The following is a 20,005-nucleotide window of genomic DNA, read 5'->3' as shown; positions in this document are numbered from 1 at the left end:
GGAGATGGCAAGGCCAGTGGACTGCAGGTGACCAAAAGGGCAGAGATGGAAGTTAGACAGGCATGGAGGAGACCATGCTGTGGTTGTCAATATAGGTAGGCTGCTAAATGTCAAGTTGCGCACCCATGACTAAGGGGTGCTGCAATGGCCATAATTTCAAGGACCAGTTGTAACTAGTATTCTTTCAGCACCATTGTAACTCTCAACAGTCACTGAATGATCATTAAGAGAGGATAGCCTGTAACAAGATTTGTAGATTAGAAATAGACTTTCACTTAAAACAAGCCAGGGTAAAAGTATTTATCACAGATTTAAATTGGCCTTCTTTATCCTATGTTTAGAGGGCGTTATTTGACATCGGAGCCTTTAAAAAGTTTTGTAATTTATCAGGTGGAAATAAACAAGCCTCAGTATATACTGCCCAGAAGAGAATTTCCTAATCTCTAAAAACTTTGCCCTATATGAGATTAAATAGCACATGGTATAAAACAGACTATGAACTTAATGGACATCACAAGCTGCGATTCTTGTATGACCCTGAGGTGTGACATATAACTTGTCCACAAGAGGGCAATTTAGGAATTAATCCACTTTTACCCCACTACTCCTTGAATTGTTTCAAAACTTTTATGGCTATCTGGCTATAATTCAGAAAAACATGCCACCTTTGGGATGGTGAAAGTAATTAATAGCATCACATTTTGTATTTTATGGTCCTTGTAAATAGATACTCCAAACTGATTTATCATTGTGAAAAGGTATGGTAGGCAGTTTTTCCATTTTCTCTTTCATCACAAAGAAAAGTCTTGAAGAAGCCTGTAAATTGCTGAGCATCACAAGGAAGAACTGCTGAATATCATAAGGATTGGTTGAATGTGACTGATGCCTCATGTCCCCATTGAGCCATTTTGTAAACTTAAAAGGTTCTGGTTTGTTGTGTTTTTAAAACATTAAAGAATCATATGCTACCTCTTCTCCTAATAGTAAATTCACGTCTCCCAAAGAAGCTATTGAGGCTCTGTTTCCCCACTTCCCACATAATCTACAAAAGCACTAACCCCACCTCCAGTTTATTTTTAAAATGTCATATATTTTTTTGCCCTCTCAAAATCTTTGGGAAAAAATACTTTGGGTCACTGCCTGCATTATACCTATTAAAGTTCCCAGTGCATACATTTAAGTAACTACAAAAACTCTTTAAAAATACTCAAGTAGCAGAAGAGAATATTCGGCCTAATCTATTTATCAAATGTCTGGGTGGTGAACGTGCTCTACCTTGTCATCCACAGACAGACGTTTCCAGTTTGAAGTGATAAGGATTCTTTAGAGCTTATCTTTAACCCCCCTCCTTCTCACATTGCTCCCAGACCAATGTTATCTGCAAAAAGTCTTGGAAGTTCTTCTTTGGATAATTTCCCAGTCAGCAAGAATTCAATTTGTTTGAATTGAATATATCTAGAAGAAAACTATCCTTCAGGGACCTTACATTTCTGCCCAGTTGTCAGCACTCCAAAGTCAACCACACAGGAAATGGGACTGGATGAACTAATTTTACTTTATTGTAAAGCTACATTACCAGAATCTTGCAAATCTAAAAGTACAAACTTCCTATCCACCAGTTTTAACTTCCTGGTCCATTAGGGTGGGTCCTTTCTCAATTTCTTTTTATGATTGTTAAGCAACTGTGGGTACATACTTATGTTTTTGGTGATGTATGGTTGTCCACAGCTTACTTTGGATTTATTTGTCCTCGCAAAAGTAGCCGCTTCCCTGTTGCTTCAGAAGCTAAACAAAATTAGCCAGGACTACAGATTAGATTGGGAAACCCAAAAACATCCTGAAAGAAAGTAATGACAAACCTCTGCCTATTTCTGCCACGAAAAACATATGGACATGTTCATGAAGCTACCATGGGTCACATTCAGCTTGAAACTGTCTTTACTATTACCTTTTGAGAATATATAGATTTGCTAGAATGAGAGAAAGGAAAGAAGGAACATCTCCTTCTTTTGCTAGAATGAGAGAAAAGGAAGAAGATAGGGCAGTATTGTAATGATTTGGTATGAGAACTATCAATCAAGAAAGCAGAGCACCTCCTCTCATTTTATATTCCAGATGGAGGGTAGATGGGGGGACAACAATTTTTGACACACACGACGATTGCCGCAACTCCATGATAACATTATCAGAATTCAGATGCTCAGCTGATTCATATTTATGATGATTTTAGTGTCCTAGGGTCATATGATCACCTTTGGTGACCTTCTGACAAGTCATTGGGGAAGCCAAATTCACTTAACAACCATGTTACTAACTTAACTGTAATAATGAACATAACAATTATGGCAGGAAAGGTCGTAAATGGGGGGGAAATTCACTTAAGAATTATACTTAGCAACAGAAATACACACACACACAAAACAAGACTTACAGAGTTCAATGGTTTCTTAAATGTTTATTTAGATCAATTTGTTCATTAATACACACCTCAAAACATTTATTGTATGAAAATAATTTAATGAACACTATGTACAGAACTATTATTATTATTATTATTATTAGTATTAGTATTAATAATAATAATAATAATAATAATCATCATCATCATCATCATCATCATCATCATCATCATCATCATCATCATCCTGTTCATGACTTGGATAGATTATAAGAAAGCATTTGATTCAGTTCCCCATAGCTGGATCAAAAAATGCCTGAAAATCTTTGGCATCAGCAGCAACATACAAAAATTCATGGAAACTTCAATGAACCTCTGGAAAACAAAACTTATAGCTAATGAAGAAGTACTGGGTGAAGTTGAAATTAAATGAGGCATTTTCCAGGGCGATTACCTTATACTCTCAATGCTACCACTGACAATCATTTTGAAGAAGATGAACTTTGGATACGAACTTGCAAAGAAAGGACTGAAAATTTCGCACTTGGTGTACATGGATGATTTGAAGCTGTTTGGTAAAACAAAAGCTGAACTGAATTTATTAATTGAAAGCACAAAAGAATTTAGCCAAGACATTGGTATGTAGTTTGGAATTGACAAATGTGCAACAATGACAACCAAAGCAGGCAAGGTCATAGAAGATGATGGAATAGAACTTGAGAATGAAGAAATGATAAAGGCAGTAAAACCAGAAGAAGGCTACAAGTACTTGGGGTTTTTAGAGGCCTCTGACTTAATGCATAATAAAGTCAAGGAATTAACTTCAGCCAAGTACATTCAATGAATTCGCAAGATATTAAAGTTCAAATTGAATGGAGGAAACATCATAAAAGCCATAAATACCTGGGCTATACATGTGATTTGATACTCTGCAGGAATAATTGACTGGACCCAGATGGAGTTGGATAATTTGGACAGAAAAACAAGGAAGCTTATAACAATGAATCATGCTTTGTACCCTAAAAGTGATGTTGACCAATTATATCTACCAAGAACAGAGGGTGGTCCCGGACTCCTACAAGTAAAACAGACTGTGGAAGAAGAAAAACACAGCTTGAATGATTACATCCAGAAAAGTGAAAAACCAATGATTAAGGAAGTAAATAAAGGAAGCCTTTTAAAGATAACTAAGTCAAAAGCTGAATATAAGAAAGAAGTAATTGAGAAGCAAGTTGAAAATTGGAAAAACAAAGCTATGCATAGCCAATACTTGAAAAGTATTGAAGGCAAAGCTGACCAAAAGCTAACTTGGAATTGGTTAAGATCAGGAGCACTGAAAAAAGAAACAGAAGGCTTTATTTTGGCAGCTCAAGAACAAGCCTTAGTCATAAACTGCAAGAAGGCAAAAATTCAACATGTTACCACCAACAGCAAATGTCGCCTCTGTAATGAGAAAGACGAGACAGTCAACCACTTGATCAGTGGGTGCAGCAAAATTTCACAAACTAACTACCTACAACGCCATGACCGCGTTGCTAAGATCATTTACTGGAAATTGTGCCAAAAGTTTGGATTTGAGTACAGCAAAAACCACTGGGAACATCAGGTTCAGAAGGTTTTAGAGAATGAGGAAGTCAAGATCTTGTGGAACTTCAGAATTCAGGCTGACAGGCACTCAGCCCACAACACACCTGACATAACAATAGTTGAAAAGAAAAAAAGTATGGTTCATTGACATTGCAATACCTGGAGATGCACAAATTGAAGATAAACAGCAAGAAAAAAATCACAAAGTACTGGGACTTGCAAATTGAAGTTGAGCCACTGTGGAAAAAGAAATCGTGTGTTGTCCCGATTGTAACTGGAGCCCTTGGAGCAATACCTAAAGGGCTACCTTGCTATTTGGAAATTTTAAATTTATCAAACTTGAACATTCTGATTCTACAAAAAACCACCCTACTTGGAACAGCTTATATCCTCCGATGTTACCTTAAGAATTCCTAGGTCCTTGATTAGGTCTCCAGCTGTTGAGCTGCCATCCAGCCCCAAAGGCTGTGAATCTCACCAAAGATTAACCACATAATCATCATCATCATCATCATCATCATCATCATCATCATCATCATCATCATCATCATCCCTTGGCTGATCCCATCAACCCTTGGGGTCAATATTTATTGTTTTGGGGAACCTGTTTAGCTGATTACAGAAATCAGGGTTAATAATCCTACTGAATTCCTTATAAAGTAATAACAGCTTGACATACAGTATAACTGGCCACTGATATGATCCATACATGCCATTATATCGCTCAAGCTACAGATTAGTTTTCCCATCAACAAAAATATTACAACAATTTCCAAATAAATAATGGAACTCAATTGCTGGATGTGAGCAAGTAGAAGTAGCAACTATCTGTAGGGAATGCTTTTCATTTGGCTTCTTGCATTGAAAAGTATAGTCAATGGTTCTTTTCAACCCTAACATATTATTATAAAATGTTCAGTTACCTTTGCAATTTATTTTGGGACTGTTTTGGGACTGATTCACCTTAACAGATTACTTTTATTGGGAGAAAGCCAAGGGATTTAAAACCTATTACCATGCTTAAGCTATAAATGACATCTGAACCATAGTATCTTACTGACTGCTTCAACAAGCAGGGGATAAAGGAATTGAGCCATAGTTCTCCCAAAAAAAAAACACCTCACAAAGCATCAAAGGGATCTCATTGTTAGAAGACATCAGTCAGAAGAATGGTACAAAAAATTTCCAAGGCATTGGAAATATCATGGAATACAGTGAAGACAGTCATCAACAAGTAGAGAAACTATGGCACAGCAGTGATATTACCAAGAACTGGATGTCTTTCCAAAATTGATGAAAAATCAAGAAGGAAACTGATCCAAGAGGACTACATCAATGTTTAAGGAGTTGCCGGAATTTCTGCAAGAATTGGTTTTGTATTATATGTGACAACAATCTCATGTATTCTTCATAAGTCAGGGCTGTGGGTAAGGTGGCAAGATAGAAAAATCCAAACCCAGCAACATTTTGCTAAAACCTATATCAAGTACTGTATGACAAAGGCTTGTGAGAAAATATATTATAGTCTGATGAAACAAAGGTTGAACTTTTGGCCGTAATTCCAACGACATTGTTGTTGGTTCAAAAACAATACTGAATATCACCAAAAGTGTACCATATCCAAAGTGAAACATGATGGAGACAGCATTATGCTTTGGAGCTTTTTTTCAGCTGTAAATGGGACTTTAGTCAAGGTTTGGGAATTATGAACAATTCCAAATATCAATCAATTTTGGCACCAAACATCCAGGCCTCTGCTAAAATGTTGAAGATGAAAAGGAATATCACATTTCAACACAATAATGACCCAAAGCATACCTCCAAATCAGAGATGGGATTTAAAAAATTTTATTATTAGTTCTGTGGCCGTGCCTTTGTGGGTGTGGTATGGCTTTGTGGGCGTGACAGTGGAAGGTTACTGCAAAATCCCTATTCCCTCCCCTCCCCACTAAGTTGTAGTTGTAGTTGTAGTTGCGTTTATTTATAGGCCGCCCTTTTCCCTGAGGGGACTCAGGGCGGCTAACAACTTATGGGAGGGGAAGACGTACAATAACATAAAAATACAATATGTAGTTAAGATCAAACAACATTCATTCAACATTCGGGCGGGGGCAAACTATGGTCTTTACCCCCAGGCCTGGCGGGATAGCCAGATCTTGAGGGCTGTGCGGAAGGTCTGAAGGGTGGTGAGGGTACGAATCTCCATGGGGAGATCGTTCCAGAGGGTCGGAGCTGCTACAGAAAAGGCTCTCCTCCGCGTAGTTGCCAGCCGACACTGGCTGGCAGATGGCACTCGGAGGAGGCCTAATCTGTGGGATCTTATGGGTCGAGAGGAGGTAATTGGCAGAAGGCGGTCTCCCAAGTACGCAGATCCACTACCATGAAGGGCTTTATAGGTAGTAAGAAGCACCTTGAAGCGCACACGGAGGCCAACAGGTAGCCAGTGCAGCTCGCGGAGGATAGGTGTTATGTGGGCGAACCGAGGTGCACCCACGATCACTCGCGCGGCCGCATTCTGGACTAGCTGAAGCCGCCGGATGCTCTTCAAGCCGCCGGATGCTCTTCAACCTGCTTTCTAGCTCCATTCTCCTGTTCAGGGGAACAAAAGAAGATCAGCTGGGAAGCTGGGAGGCCGCAGGGGCAGGGGCAGCCTATTTGTCAGTTCTCTGAACTATTCAAAATTTCCGCTACCAGTTCTCCAGAACTTGCCAGAACTGGCTGAATACCAACTCTGCTCCAAATCAAAAAAAGAATGGCTTCACCAGAAGATCAAAGTTTTGGAATAACCCAATCGGGCCCAGATCTGAACCTAATTGAAAATATCTGGGTTGACCTGAATTGCGTGATCTTGCACTCTAACATGTTTGGAATGTTTTTGCAAAGAAGAATGGGCAAAAACTCCCAAGGCAGGATGTGCCATGCTCTTAGGTTCCTACAACAGAAGACTGCAGGGAAAGGTGCTTCAACAAAGTATTAATTTGGTTTAAGTTTAGGTTTAGGTTTATTGGTTTTGTATGCCGCCCACTCCCGAAGGACTCCGGGCGGCTCAGAATAAACAGGGGAGGGAATAAGTAAGACAATACAAACAATTTTAAAATCCACAACAGTCACAATTAAGACAGGGCTGGGTGCTTTAACAGCCCCCAGCCTGCCGGAACAGCCAGGACTTAGTAGCTTTATGGAAGGCCGGGAGGGTAGTAAGGGTCCGGATCTCCACGGGGAGCTTGTTCCAGAGGGCCGGAGCAGCAACAGAGAAGGCTCTCCCCCGGGGGGGTCGCCAGCCAGCATTGGCTGGTAGATGGACCCCAGAAAAGGCCAAGCCTGTGCGATCGAATTGGTCTTTGGGAGGTAATTGGCAGGAGGCGGTCTCTCAGGTACCCAGGTCCGATGCCATGTAGGGCTTTATAAGTAACAACAATTTAAGGGTATGCACATTTATGCAACCACATTTACTGTGTTTTATTTTTATTTTTTGTTTGTTTTTCAATTGGATTGTACAGCTTTTATGTTATATTAAAGGTGGGGAAAAAATCAAAATTACAAAAGCATGCATTAGTAAGATCTTCTAAATTTAAACAGTGCTTTTTCAAGAGGCAGCTGGACTTTCTGGTTTTTCTTTGAAGATGTTTCACTTCTCATCCAAGAAGCTTCTTCAGCTCTGACTGGAGCTCTTCCCCACCATCCAGTCAGAGCTGAAGAAACTTCTTGGATGAGAAGCAAGATAACTTCAAAGAAAAACCAGAAAGTCCAGTTGCCTCTTGAAAAAGAACTTTTGGGACATTGAAATTAGAATAATAGATCTCCTATATCTTCTGATTAAATTTGACCAATTTACATCAATCTGCATCAAATGCTTTGTGGTTAAGGATATTAAGGTTTAGGATCATTATTTGAAGAACTATAGAGAGGCTCGAAGCTCATCTTAAGAAATCCTGTTAACTCATGAACCTCTACGAGCAATTTGAACAGTACTTGGGACATGCCTTTTTCAAGGCTGTGTAAAGTAAATCTGTAATAAGTTTCTTTAACTCTATGTTCATAACTAGCACACAATCCTTTAATGGAGGAGACTCAAATATATATTCCTCAAGCCTTCTATGACTTATAGTAGTCCCTCCTTCCCAATTGGGATGCCCTCAAAGAGCTAGATTACGGTTCCACCACAAAAGCGCGTAGGACAAAATCGCGCTCGACAAAAGCGCGCTGTGACGTCATCACAGCGCGACGAAAAAGATCGAAAAAATGTAAAAATAAAGCTAAAACCTTCCCCTAACCCCCCCAAACCTAACCCTAAACCTAACCCTAACCCTAACTCTTAACCTAACCCTAAACCTAACCCTAAACCTAACCGTTAAAGTAACGAAAAACGTAACGCTAACCCTTATCCTAACCCTAACGCTAACGCTAACGCTCTAAAGCTAACCCTAACCCTTACCCTTACCCTAACCCTAACCCTAACCCTAACCCTTACCTTTATGTGAATCGGCTTGCTTTAATTTAATTTTTATTAATTTTTATTTGAATTTTTCGATCTTTTTCGTCGCGCTGTGATGACGTCAAAGGCGCGATTTTGTCGATCGCGCTTTTGTCGTCCGCGCTTTTGACGGGTCACGCTAGATTACAAGTTTTAGCATTTCATACAACTGACTGTACTGGCTGGTGATGACAAGACCTAAGGACAAACACAATGCTATTGCAGTGGTCAGATCTGAATTTTGAGACCATCTAAAGGACACGATCACAAAGTGGTTGTTATGATGATGTGGCCTATCACAAAACACCTCTATATCAAAATGGAACAAAATGGACAAAGGTTTCCATCACTCTCCTATTTATTGTCCAAGAGTGCATGGGGTCAATATCAGGGCTCTCCAACCTTGGCCACTTTAAGCCTGGCAGACTTCCACTCCCAGAAATTCTGGGAGTGGAAGTCCGCCAGACTTAAAGGGCCAAGGTTGGAGACTCCTGGTCTACATGATGCCTAAAAAGAGGCATTGTGACAAACACAGATCATGTTTGATGTCAGTACTTTGTTTTGTTGCATGCAGGCATCCCCTTGTATTTATTTTTCAGTTACAGAAATCTACAAAACTAAATTTTAAGGGAGTTTGCCAGATTCTGAAGGATTTGCCACTAGACCAACTACTGCTTCTCAGCAAAGCATTGGGGATCAGAGCAGGGTGAGTTGCGGCTGCCACTACTATCGATTTGCTCAGGGATGTGCTGCAGGCACATGGGCGTCTTCACAAAAAAATAAGATGGCGGCACCTATGGCGCTGCTGATAGAACCAGTTCGGGGGGCGTGGCTGGCCGAGTTACTACCTACTCAGTGAAACGGTCCAAAATGGTAGAAACCCACCTCTGGATTAAAAGAACTCAGGACTTTTCCTTAACTTAGTTTGTTAGTTAATTCACTAGGAAGAAGAAACTGTTCTTCTAACATGGTACTTAGCAAAACAGACCGTTTTTTTAAAAGGTAAAAATGGCCCTGGGTTTTCTTATTAAGCAAACTGCTGATTTTTAAAATTAGTAAAAAATCATGACTTATATTAAATCGTTTTCCTGTGATTTTCAGTATTATATTTCCTACAACTGAAGAGTATGTGTCTCTTTTTAGCAAGAAGGAGTTATGTGACGATGATAATTATTTCATGAAACAGTTCAGCACTAGAAAGCAGGGCAGAACATCTCTAGCTTTCTTCTGCCAGTTATGAGTATCTTGCACGGTAAGAAGCATAGATCATTATGCAAAGGGGCTTCCTCCAGGCCCCTGCAATAATTTTTCCTCTGGGATTTCCACAGGAAGACAAGAACTCAGCTACAGCAGGTAAAATACTTTAGTGCAGATACACAGCAATTTAGCCCTGGCTAAGAATCTATTGCTCTAGGAAGGTAAACTAGTCAAGATTATAATTCTATGTTGCCTTTTCTTGTCCTTTTGTAAGAGGTATTTTCTCTCTCCCTTTGTAACTAGGCCAACATCTTTATCAAATTCAGTGGCAAATCTGTTTAGATTTAAAGAACAGTGGATGAATTTTAAAGATTCATTAACAATGTTAACTGTTCAACAGGCCTTCATTACAGCCTCAATTTGGAACTGAGGAATGCTCAATCCATGGTTCATTGGAGGGCAAAAAAAAAGCACCCCACCTCACTTACTAACTTTTTAATATGTGTATGGTAAGATTCCTCCTTCTACCAATTATAGAATTTGAATGCTTAATACCTTCTCAGTATTTAACTAACCTTTCCCAATGTTATACCCACCCAGATGTGTACTGTAATTTTGGGAGCTATAATCTAAACATTCAATTATCAAACAACTTTTCCATACTAGTTCCTTATGGAACTCTCTAATATCTCCAAGCCATTGATAAATCTTCCACACATTGCTGTTACTTTATCACAACCTCATAAGTCATTGTGAAAATTCTACGAAAGAGCAAAATAGAAAGCAAATCTCCCAACTGAATGCCACATATTGTAGCTTTCTGATGAAGGATGCCTACAAAAAGGTTAGCATTTCAATAGTAAATTTCTTTTACTCATTTTAAACAAAATCAAATGTTGGTGGATTACAATACAGCAAGTCGTTCAGCTATTTTCATTTGTATTTGGGTATAGTTTGTCTACATAAGCATACTTTTTGGCAAAAAGATGAAATCTTCCCATTTTGACTTATACCAAACAACAACTAAAACATAATCAGTTTTTTTAAAGAAGTCATAATATAAATCACTGCTCTAGCTTTTGTTAGATGAATCTTTCCTTCGGTAGCTTAGGAAACATCATTATGCCCTACTATATTTATTATGTTGACAAATGAATGCAATCACAGTTTAGCTTTATCAAATGAAGATGTTATGAAATATACTTTATATTTAGGGATGAGCATTTATAAATACACATTCCTACTATGTGCATGAAAACATATCCTTCTTTAGTGTCAGACTAAAATAACAGTCCTCTAAAGCCTTATCTATCTAGTCATGACTATCCGTGAAATCACATAACTCAGTAGCATGGCAGCTTGAATAAACTTTAAATTCAATTATTGCTTCAAATCCCTCCTCTTATAAATGCAGGATATTTACCAAATCCCCTGGAATAGGCCGATAAGCCTCATTAGAATTAGACATCCAATTCTACTCAAAATCAAAGACAAAGGTAGGTCAAGAGTTCAGCAACGTCTTTTAAACAAAATTACATAATCTCTTAATTGTTAATTTTTCAAATATTAACCATGACTGGAAAAGTGACAAATACTGTATCTCTGAAATTGTTTCAGTCAATTTAAGCTTCAGTAGTCCCAATTCTGTGTTTCTATTATTCCTTGAATTAACCATTACATTTTATTTCTAAATTCAGATTCCAATATTCTACTTTAACTCTCACTCAGTTTTCCTCTCCAGAAAACATGTATACCATGCTTTCTCTCAAGTCCGGCCATTCTTCTTCAGATGTATTAAGACTTTATCTACTACAATAGATATGTTTTGGCTTCTGCTATGAATATTTGAAATTTCAAATTCTGTAAAATTGCTGTAAAAGTACTCAGTCACATGGCCTCATTCTGTATCTTCTGAACTGGAGGATAAAGAGTTAAGCATGTCATCTAAATCCAATCCAAAGATTAGCAGCAGTTCCTATTTTCAATATCAAGACTCAGACTTGTTCCATATATCCAGAGGGATCATCCACATTATCAGTGAAGCAAAGACTCTGTGAATAAGAAATCATATAGTAGAGCTGATGAGAGGGCATCTAGAAAAGGCCCAGCTATATTTGCTTGGTGTTAAATTGCATAAGTAACCCACAAGATAGGGCTTTCAACTGTCTGACAAATGGCAATAGAATTCAGGGCTACTGGTGAAATTATATATTTATAACTACATAAAATTTTAATTAGATATGTTAGTTTATTGTGTTGTTGTTGTTGCTTTTATTCATTAAACATGAAACTATATTATTATATTATACTACTGCTACTACTATTATTATTCTTTGTTCATTAAACATGAAATTCAGTCAACTGAACATTTAAAAATTTGCCACAAATTATTATTATTATTATTATACAATTGTATCACAGTGGCCAGTTGTTTCGCCGGATTTGGCATTGGTTACTAGTTGGGCCCCACCTAGGGGCCTAGGACGTCGTAAATTTATGTTCTAAGGAAATAAGAGAAAAAGTGGAAAAACAGAAGTGTATCGGTAAGGAAAAGCTTGTTTTTAAAGGGCAATATAACACCACCATCACTACACCCCATAAAAGTAAAGGAGATATTAATTATGCCCTTTGCCCAATAATTTTTGGCAATTACCTTTAAGTTATTACACTGTAATATAAGATACAGATCATGAAATGGACTGGAGATGCTAAACAGCAAAATAGATTGGAGACAACTTACTATAGAACAGTGTGTTATCCTACACAAATGCAAACACAGACACAAACAATTTCCCATTTATATTTAAGGGGGGAAAAAACCCAAATTGCTCTACTTTGATTCCAGTCCTCTAAAGAAACCTCACTAAATAAGACTTCTAAGTTAAATGCCCATGGCATATTTCTGTTAAAAGTCAATAGCAATTTGTTCTCCAATGTTTGCTGTCTATGAATGCAGGCTTTCAAAAGAAAAGTATTACACAATCAAGACTGCAATTAACTAAATAGCTCTTACAACAGAAGCCCCACCCCTTTCCGTCCTTTTAATGAAGCACCCACTAAAAGCAGCAGAAAAATATGTAATGGCTGAAAAGCCGAAAGAGAATGTAAATGTTTATTTATTTATCAAATTTATATGGCAACTCCGGGCAACATATAATTTTTCATCTTAAACATCATGTTTTATTTTATGCCGGAACAACCCACAAATAAGCATTATTTTGAAAAAGTTTGTCTAAGTCCAAGTAAACAAGCTGCAGTTACAATTAAATTAAGGGAACTCATCTGATTGACTTCCTCAGCCTAGCCTGCCATGCCATTCCTCATGTCATCACAGTTACATGCTGAATTTTACAAAATTACAATAATCTTCCTGTAAAATTTACCCAGTTGCCAATTCTTTCAGAAGCACAAGTCCAAGTAGTAAGGGTCTACCTAATTTGGCCCCAGAGGTTCCCAGGCATAGGTCACTTCTGCTGGAACCATCAGCCAAAAAATTGTATGTTCACATATGTGAGAAGACAACCTGAGAAACCTCTCAAGCAATTGGTTGGTTGAGCTGTGCAGAAAATATGCTTTCAAAGAACAAGGAAGGGAGCAACTTCAAGGATTTTGTTTGTTTGTTTGCATCAAAGCACACCACAAAACATCCATTCAAATGCCCTGAAAAGCCTAATTAACATTGTCCCTATTATTGGGTATCCTTATGAAACATTATTTTAAAATATACAAGATAAAGTACAAATAAATATATTAGTAATTAGTATTAGTAAACTGGAGATTTCCTGTGCCTCCAATGCCTTTCCAATGTAAGGGCCTGAAATGGGGATAGAAATAGGGAAACTTCTTTTGGGGGAGTGGGAGAGGGAGAAAGAGTAAAGATAATTTTTAAAAAATCAGGAATCATATTTTTGAAATCTTCATTTCTCTAAGTTCTTCTCCTGCACATCTGCCAAGGACCAAAACCAACCATCTAGATCACAAAGTACAAATGGAATCCAGCCATAATTTTAAAAAAACATTCACTATAATTAAAATTAAACTATATGATCAGAAAAGTAAGCAGCATTAAAAAAATTTTTTTAAAGAATCCCATATATTTGTAAAAAAAACCTTGGCCGGTGGGAGAATTCCAATTACTTCCAAGATAGTTTGCAATATAAAACAAAAAATTGAGATTAGGCAAAAACAGAATCCAAGTTTTACTGTAATAAAACAAGATTTCCTCAGCAGCTATAATGGGATCATTGTTTCATATGCTTCCCTGTCATTCAGTTTCATAAAAGAAAGCTGATGTCATCTCATGGTTATTAGGAGGGTATTCTCATTCATGTGCTAGGGGTAATATCAGGTATTGATTTGATGTGTATATTTTCTATTAAATGTTATGTATATATTGAATTGTGTTGGTCTGTACAACTGCTTAAAGTCATGTGGTTCAAGTGGCATACAAATCTTATATACATAAATGTCCCAGAAACTCCATGTTCAGTTTAATCTTAGTCATATGGCAACTGGATGGTTTTTAATAATGTTTCTAATTTATCATCATCATAATATCACCTAATACACTATTATTAAATTGGCAATGTATAATTTTCATACATTATGAAAATAAATAATCATGAATGCTATACCTTGCATATCAACTAGTTGAAGACCTAAGGAAAAGCATACAAAAAATTATATCAAAATGTTTAAAATGTATTTGCAGCCCTTATTTATAGCACTGTACAGGTTTTCAAATTATAATCAGTTGTTACCCCTTTTGAAAAGAAAATACAGCAAAAATATCTAATAAAATATATTATTATATTAAGCCTAGCAAAAATAACACTTACAGTTAATGCTAACACTAGCAGTAGACAAAAGAGTTTTCCTCTTCCATCCCCACCCAAGCTACAAGAACATACCACAGCTTTTACCCAATGAAAATGGCACTTTGCATCCATGTATTCTGGTGGAGTAGGGGCGTGACCAGCTGCTGATACTAGATCCATTTTTCTCTGAGAAAAATCAGTGGAGACACTGAAGGGACACAACCATCATGTGTGAAATCACTGGATGGTGGCAGAAATTCTTTGAAAGATAATCTAGAAAAAAAAAACTTCTCCAAAGACTAATGCATCTATAGCCAAATGAGTATAGACAGATGTTTGTGGGGGGAGGGGGGATAGAGAAAGGGGGGGAATTACATTTTTTTTTATTTTTCCCCAAGTCACCAATCACACCAACTGAAAATTTAAATCTCATAATGCTGACCTACATATCTGGAACAAAGCAGTTTATTTCTCAGGAAAGATGGTCTTTATAAAATTCTTTCTTTCTATGCTTGATGAAAATTGATTAATTTATAAATTTATGAAAACAGAGGAAGAATATTTTTTTCCCTTTCATAGGTATTTGGAGGATTTTCACCATCTAATTGTTAGAAATGTGACATGGACTGCAAAACATGGCACCACCGAAATGAAGAGCAGGAAGCCCATCCTTTTTCTCTTTCCAAGATCCACACCTACTGCAGTACCAATAGCATATAATTCGCCATCACCCTCAGACAATTAAAATGAGCTTTCCAAACAGAAAACCAAATGGTCCAGACTTTGGAGAGAAAGAAAAGAATACCAGAAAGAAAAGAATAGGAAGCAAAAACCAAGACACCATTAAAATGTAAAATGACTCATTTGGGAAACAGAAAAAAATGTTTAAAACAGGCACACGCACGTGAAAATCACATCCCACTCTGTATTCCTGTAAATGAATGAAATTGAAACAATGCTATGCTTTTCAAAGCCCTTCCTAAATCTCTGCCGCTTTTCATGCAACTACATCTACCCTTGAGGGTCTCGGAGACACACCCCTCCTGCCCCATTTTGTACTGCGAGAATCTCCATTGAGTGTCGGGCTTACAATACACCAAGAAAGAAAAGCGCTAATTTGCAGAGCAGAGACAGGTGGCGAGTGCGTATTGGCAATAAGGCTCCTCTACTCCGAAGAAGGAGTGCGGTTAAAGGAGGCAAGGAGAGATAAGCTGCTCCAAATGCCACGGGCTAAGAGGCGGCAGCGGTAACAGTAACGATAAAGACGGAGCGAAGGTGTCTATCCGCCGACCTTCCGCTCCGCTTGAATTACGCAGGGATCTAAAGCCCGTTGACTCCCGAGCTATTTTATCTGCACCACACCTCCGTTTCCAGCCATTGCAGGAGCAATCGCTGCGTAACCGCACGCACCTGTGCGTTCCACGCACCCCACCCGGCCATCCCCGATCCCCCAACGCTTGGAAAGTCTGAAGGCCCCGGGTGTATCTTCCCCGGCTGGAAGCAGCCGGCACCCCTGTGGGGAACCCTACCTGGTGCTGCGGCTGCTAACTCTGCTGCAAGGAGAGCTCGCTGGAAAGTCTCGCTCGCTAGAGCTGGGAGGAGGGGGAGTGACAGGAGAGAGGGAGCGACCGAAGAAGAACGCGCTTAACTAAAGCCGGGGACGCGCCTAAAGCTCCGGAACCTTCCCTAGAAGAAGCCGTACACGCGCGTTCGCGAAGGCCCACCCAATGCTGCCCGAGCGGGCTCGACCAAGCAGGCGCAAAAAGCTCGCCCGTGTCCTCTTTCATCAGACACCACCCTGCAGGCGTGTGCGCATGTGTCGAGTCCTTGCGCTTTTTCCCCAGCCCGTGTTCTTTGTCTCCTGTAGGAAAAGGGCTATTCCCCCACCAAAAAAACCGAGTTGAGCGTGAGGATTGGGAAGAGATTAATCAAATAAAAATAGTAACCCGCTTCAATATACTTCGATATAACACGCCGAGACAGGGGTCTTTTCTGCGGTTTTTCAAGCTGGGGAAAGGCTGCTTTTAGTGACAGCTAAAAGGCCCTCGAAGGATGTTCCATGCAAACAATGGAAGCCAGCGAGACTCCTCTGGTTAAAGAGCAACAACTAAAAGGGAAAGTAAATCCTGAAAGGAGAGCAAGAATAGAAATGGGCTATACAGATCTCCTTATATGTATTGATTATAAACATTTTCATTTTGAAATAGGTTATGTTGTGCTTTTCTTTTTTTACGTTAACCATTAGCATTTAAATACTATTTTACTATATTTTGTTTTTCTCCATCGTAAAAAATATTAAGACACTAGAAAGGATGAATTATGAATAAGTTTCATAAAAGGTAGATTACAGCATCATTGGAAAGGCCTGGCAACCCTATTTTTACCAATCCTCATGGTGATCACTTTGCCCTGTCCTCAGCTCATGATTTATGTTCAGCCCTACTTTGCTACTTTCAGTAATGCAACTCAATCCTACATAACACTCAATCCTACATAAGCTGTCACAGTTCTGCCACTGTGCTATCTACATACAATTAAAACTCTCCTGTATGTTTGTAACCTTCAATTGGGCAACAATTTTTAAATTAAGGTGCCTCAAATGGGCTAACTAAAAGAATGCATCCAATATCTGTGACCCCTGGGATTGAAATGAAAAGGATTTTCACGCCAGTTGTATTGGCGAAGTTATGGCCAATGCAACAATGCTGTACCACCCTGCAGCATCACGATCCTGCACTCACATGATCATGATTTCCGGTGGTCCCTGTCAGCTTCCCATAAGTAAAGTCAGGAGGGAAGACAGCAGGAATTTGAAACTCACACCCACTCCCACTGCCTTTCTGCCTCCCTGTGATCATTCAGTTTATCGGTTTAGGTAAGGAAGCATCCCCGAAAAGATGACCTAACAGATTATGGATCATCTAGCAGTGTTTTTCAACCTTTTTTGTGCAAAGGCACACTTTTTTCATGAAAAAAAATCACGAGGCACACCACCATTAGAAAATGTTTAAAAAAATTAACTCTGTGCCTATATTGACTATATATAAAGTGTTTTTCCCACGGCACACCTTACACTATGTCACGGCACACTAGTGTGCCGCGGCACAGTGGTTGAAAAACACTGATCTAGACCTCTTTAAAATGGTACTTTAGCCACATCCCAGAGAACTATATGCTTTGGCCAGAATAATTTTGACTTTGGTACATTTCTGTTCCCAGGTGATATTGATATTAGGGAGCAATTTATACCTAGAAAGGAATTTCAGACAGTAATGAGAATGAGAATTTATTAACTAATCAATGGCTTCAGTAAATTCACTTGCCCAAACATATAGGCAAACCTACATGTTAGCAAGCCACAAAATAAAACCAACAACAGAAATCACAACTGTAAATCCCCAATAGGATAGTCTATTTATATTCAGCAGGGTTCTGCTAAGGATAGTGTCAGAAAGGTCTCAGTCTAGCCTGTTATTGTCTGGGCATTCCTTATCTCTCACTTGACTGTGATAAATAAGATTTTTCTGCTTGAATATCTATGCCTTCTGCAAAATCATAATTAACATCTAAAATAACATAGAAAGAATAGTTTAAACACTATGGGTCCCTTTTGTTTTTTCTTTAATCCCTTATTTTATTTGTAGTTCATTTATAATTTGCTTTTAAAGTAAATGAACAATCATATTAATTATTATTAGTTTCCATTATTTGGCATAAACATTTGGGTACCAGTTTAGGTCCAGATATAAAAATACCATTTTTAGATATTTTAAATTCAGTTAGGTATACTCTAATAAGGTCATTGCTAGGCAACCCCTCGATATTTATTGAGATCATTGTTAAATTGGTCTTGACAAAGTCCCCTTTGGTGAATTCATTCCTTGGTTTTCCCAGGTTTGATTTAATGTGAGAGGGATTAGCTGGCAATCAAAGTTGCTGTTGCATAAGGAACGCCTGACTGTGGTTTGAAATATTGGCCCACAATCTTCAAGGAAGCTCCTTCTATAATACTTTATGAAGTATCTCAGTGTGACACTCAACAGGATGCTGTCTTTCAAAAAAGCATTGCCTGAACACTAAAGGTAAAGTCACCTTGAGGAAGAAGATCATCAGGAAATTGATAACTACAAATTGGAAGCCCAACTATCTACATTGTGCACATCAGCTTTGGTCTTGAGCGTCTCTGCAACAGAGTATGCTGCTTCAGTGTGGGGCATATCTGCACATGTGTAACAAACTGATATCACAATTTGTCAATAAGCAATACGTTTAGTTACAAGTTATCTCAAATGTACACCAATGAGAAAATATATCCTCCCAGTGGCATTTCCCCACCTAAGATCAGGAGAAAAGAAGCAGGATGATGTTGAGAGAACTAAGCAAGAGAATGGTCCTTGATATCCTTTGAATCGACACATCCTCCAAGCTCACCAACTCAAATTTAGGAACAGCTTTATGGAAAGAAAAAACATTATTGAAGGTACACAAGAACAAAACCAAATTAAAAGATGGAGGAAGGAGACCATTGAGCAAGGAATAACATTAAAGGGGGATATGGCTAAGGATTTCACCTCTCTTATACTACCTGAATAAGTTGAGAGTTGGAATGCCTAAATGTAAAACCAATATGCTCAAGTGGAAGCTTTAGCAGACAACAACATGTTATGTGAATGTGGAGAGAAATAGAGCCTGGTCCAATGGCTGATATGCCGGCTACTACCAGAAACATGTACCGATAATGACTTATTTTGGGCCAATGACAAAGTCAAGAGGGTGGCTTCATCCTAGCAGTTTAAAGTTTAATCTAGACACAGAAGAAGAATTATTCAGTTAGATGATAAACAGCATTTAAAAATATTGAAACTTTCCATAATGTCATTTATTAATTGCTGTGATGCAACTTTAGTTCTCGTAATCATCTCTTTTCTATTAATTACTATAAGGTGTGCCAATAAGATGCTGAAAAACACCTCTCTTAATGTTTACCAAGCTCCCTGGTTCACCTAATCTTTTTACACTATTTTAATTTTTCAAAATTATTTGAAAAGTTAGTGAAACTAATCAACTTTGCTTTCAGGGATGTGTCTGGTCCCATATATATTCTTAGGGCTCATCCTCATATCCCAATAACTGTAGCATAAATAGACACATGTAGCAAGTGTCTATTTTTAATGGACATATTTTCATAGCAATCATCTTTTTTTTAATTGGCAATCAGCTGAGAAAGTAGCTTAGCTGTAGCTGTTTAGGTTGCAATAGTAATATAGGAAAAATATATTACTTCTCCTATATTACTTCTCCTTTTTCCAACAAAAGCCTTGCCATCTTATTATGATGATATTGGAAATTTCCCAAAACCAAGACCTGAGATCTGGCAAGTTCCTATTGGCCTCAATGTCATTTTACCCTTAGTCAGTGGGCATGTTGTCCATGGTCATTTCAACTTGGGCTCATATAGAGACCAAACATTACTGTTCACATTTCTGCCAAGGCACTGGTTGGTCTCTGTCAAATATGCTGTCTGGGCATTAT

At 38.3% G+C, this 20,005-nt stretch overlaps 1 protein-coding gene across 20 annotated transcripts in view; it reads right to left on the bottom strand.

The window, feature by feature from the left end:
• Window positions 1-20,005, bottom strand: part of MAPT (microtubule associated protein tau) — a 116,933-nt gene that overhangs the window by 74,787 nt on the left and 22,141 nt on the right. For 2 of the 20 annotated variants that reach the window (XM_087713426.1, XM_087713434.1), the window contains exons 1-2: window positions 16,003-16,241; window positions 14,291-14,314 (exon numbers count right to left, since the gene is read on the bottom strand). The exons of 4 other annotated variants lie outside the window; for them this stretch is intronic. In XM_087713426.1, coding sequence (XP_087569552.1) covers window positions 14,291-14,297 — 7 coding nt within the window. In that variant the 5' untranslated portion in view covers window positions 14,298-14,314; window positions 16,003-16,241. Of the gene's footprint in view, window positions 1-14,290; window positions 14,315-16,002; window positions 16,248-20,005 lie in introns of those variants that run through there. 14 more of the 20 variants (XM_087713435.1, XM_014062735.2, XM_014062733.2 and 11 more) reach the window with 11 other exon arrangements.

The sequence above is a fragment of the Thamnophis sirtalis genome, unplaced genomic scaffold, assembly GCF_051295495.1.
Source record: "Thamnophis sirtalis isolate CommonGarterSnake01/CBP01778 unplaced genomic scaffold, rThaSir2_p1.2 scaffold_4, whole genome shotgun sequence".
In the NCBI taxonomy this organism is placed as follows: Eukaryota; Metazoa; Chordata; class Lepidosauria; order Squamata; family Natricidae; genus Thamnophis; species Thamnophis sirtalis.
Note: the sequence above shows the minus strand (reverse complement) of the source record. Positions and strands in the feature narration are given on the sequence as shown.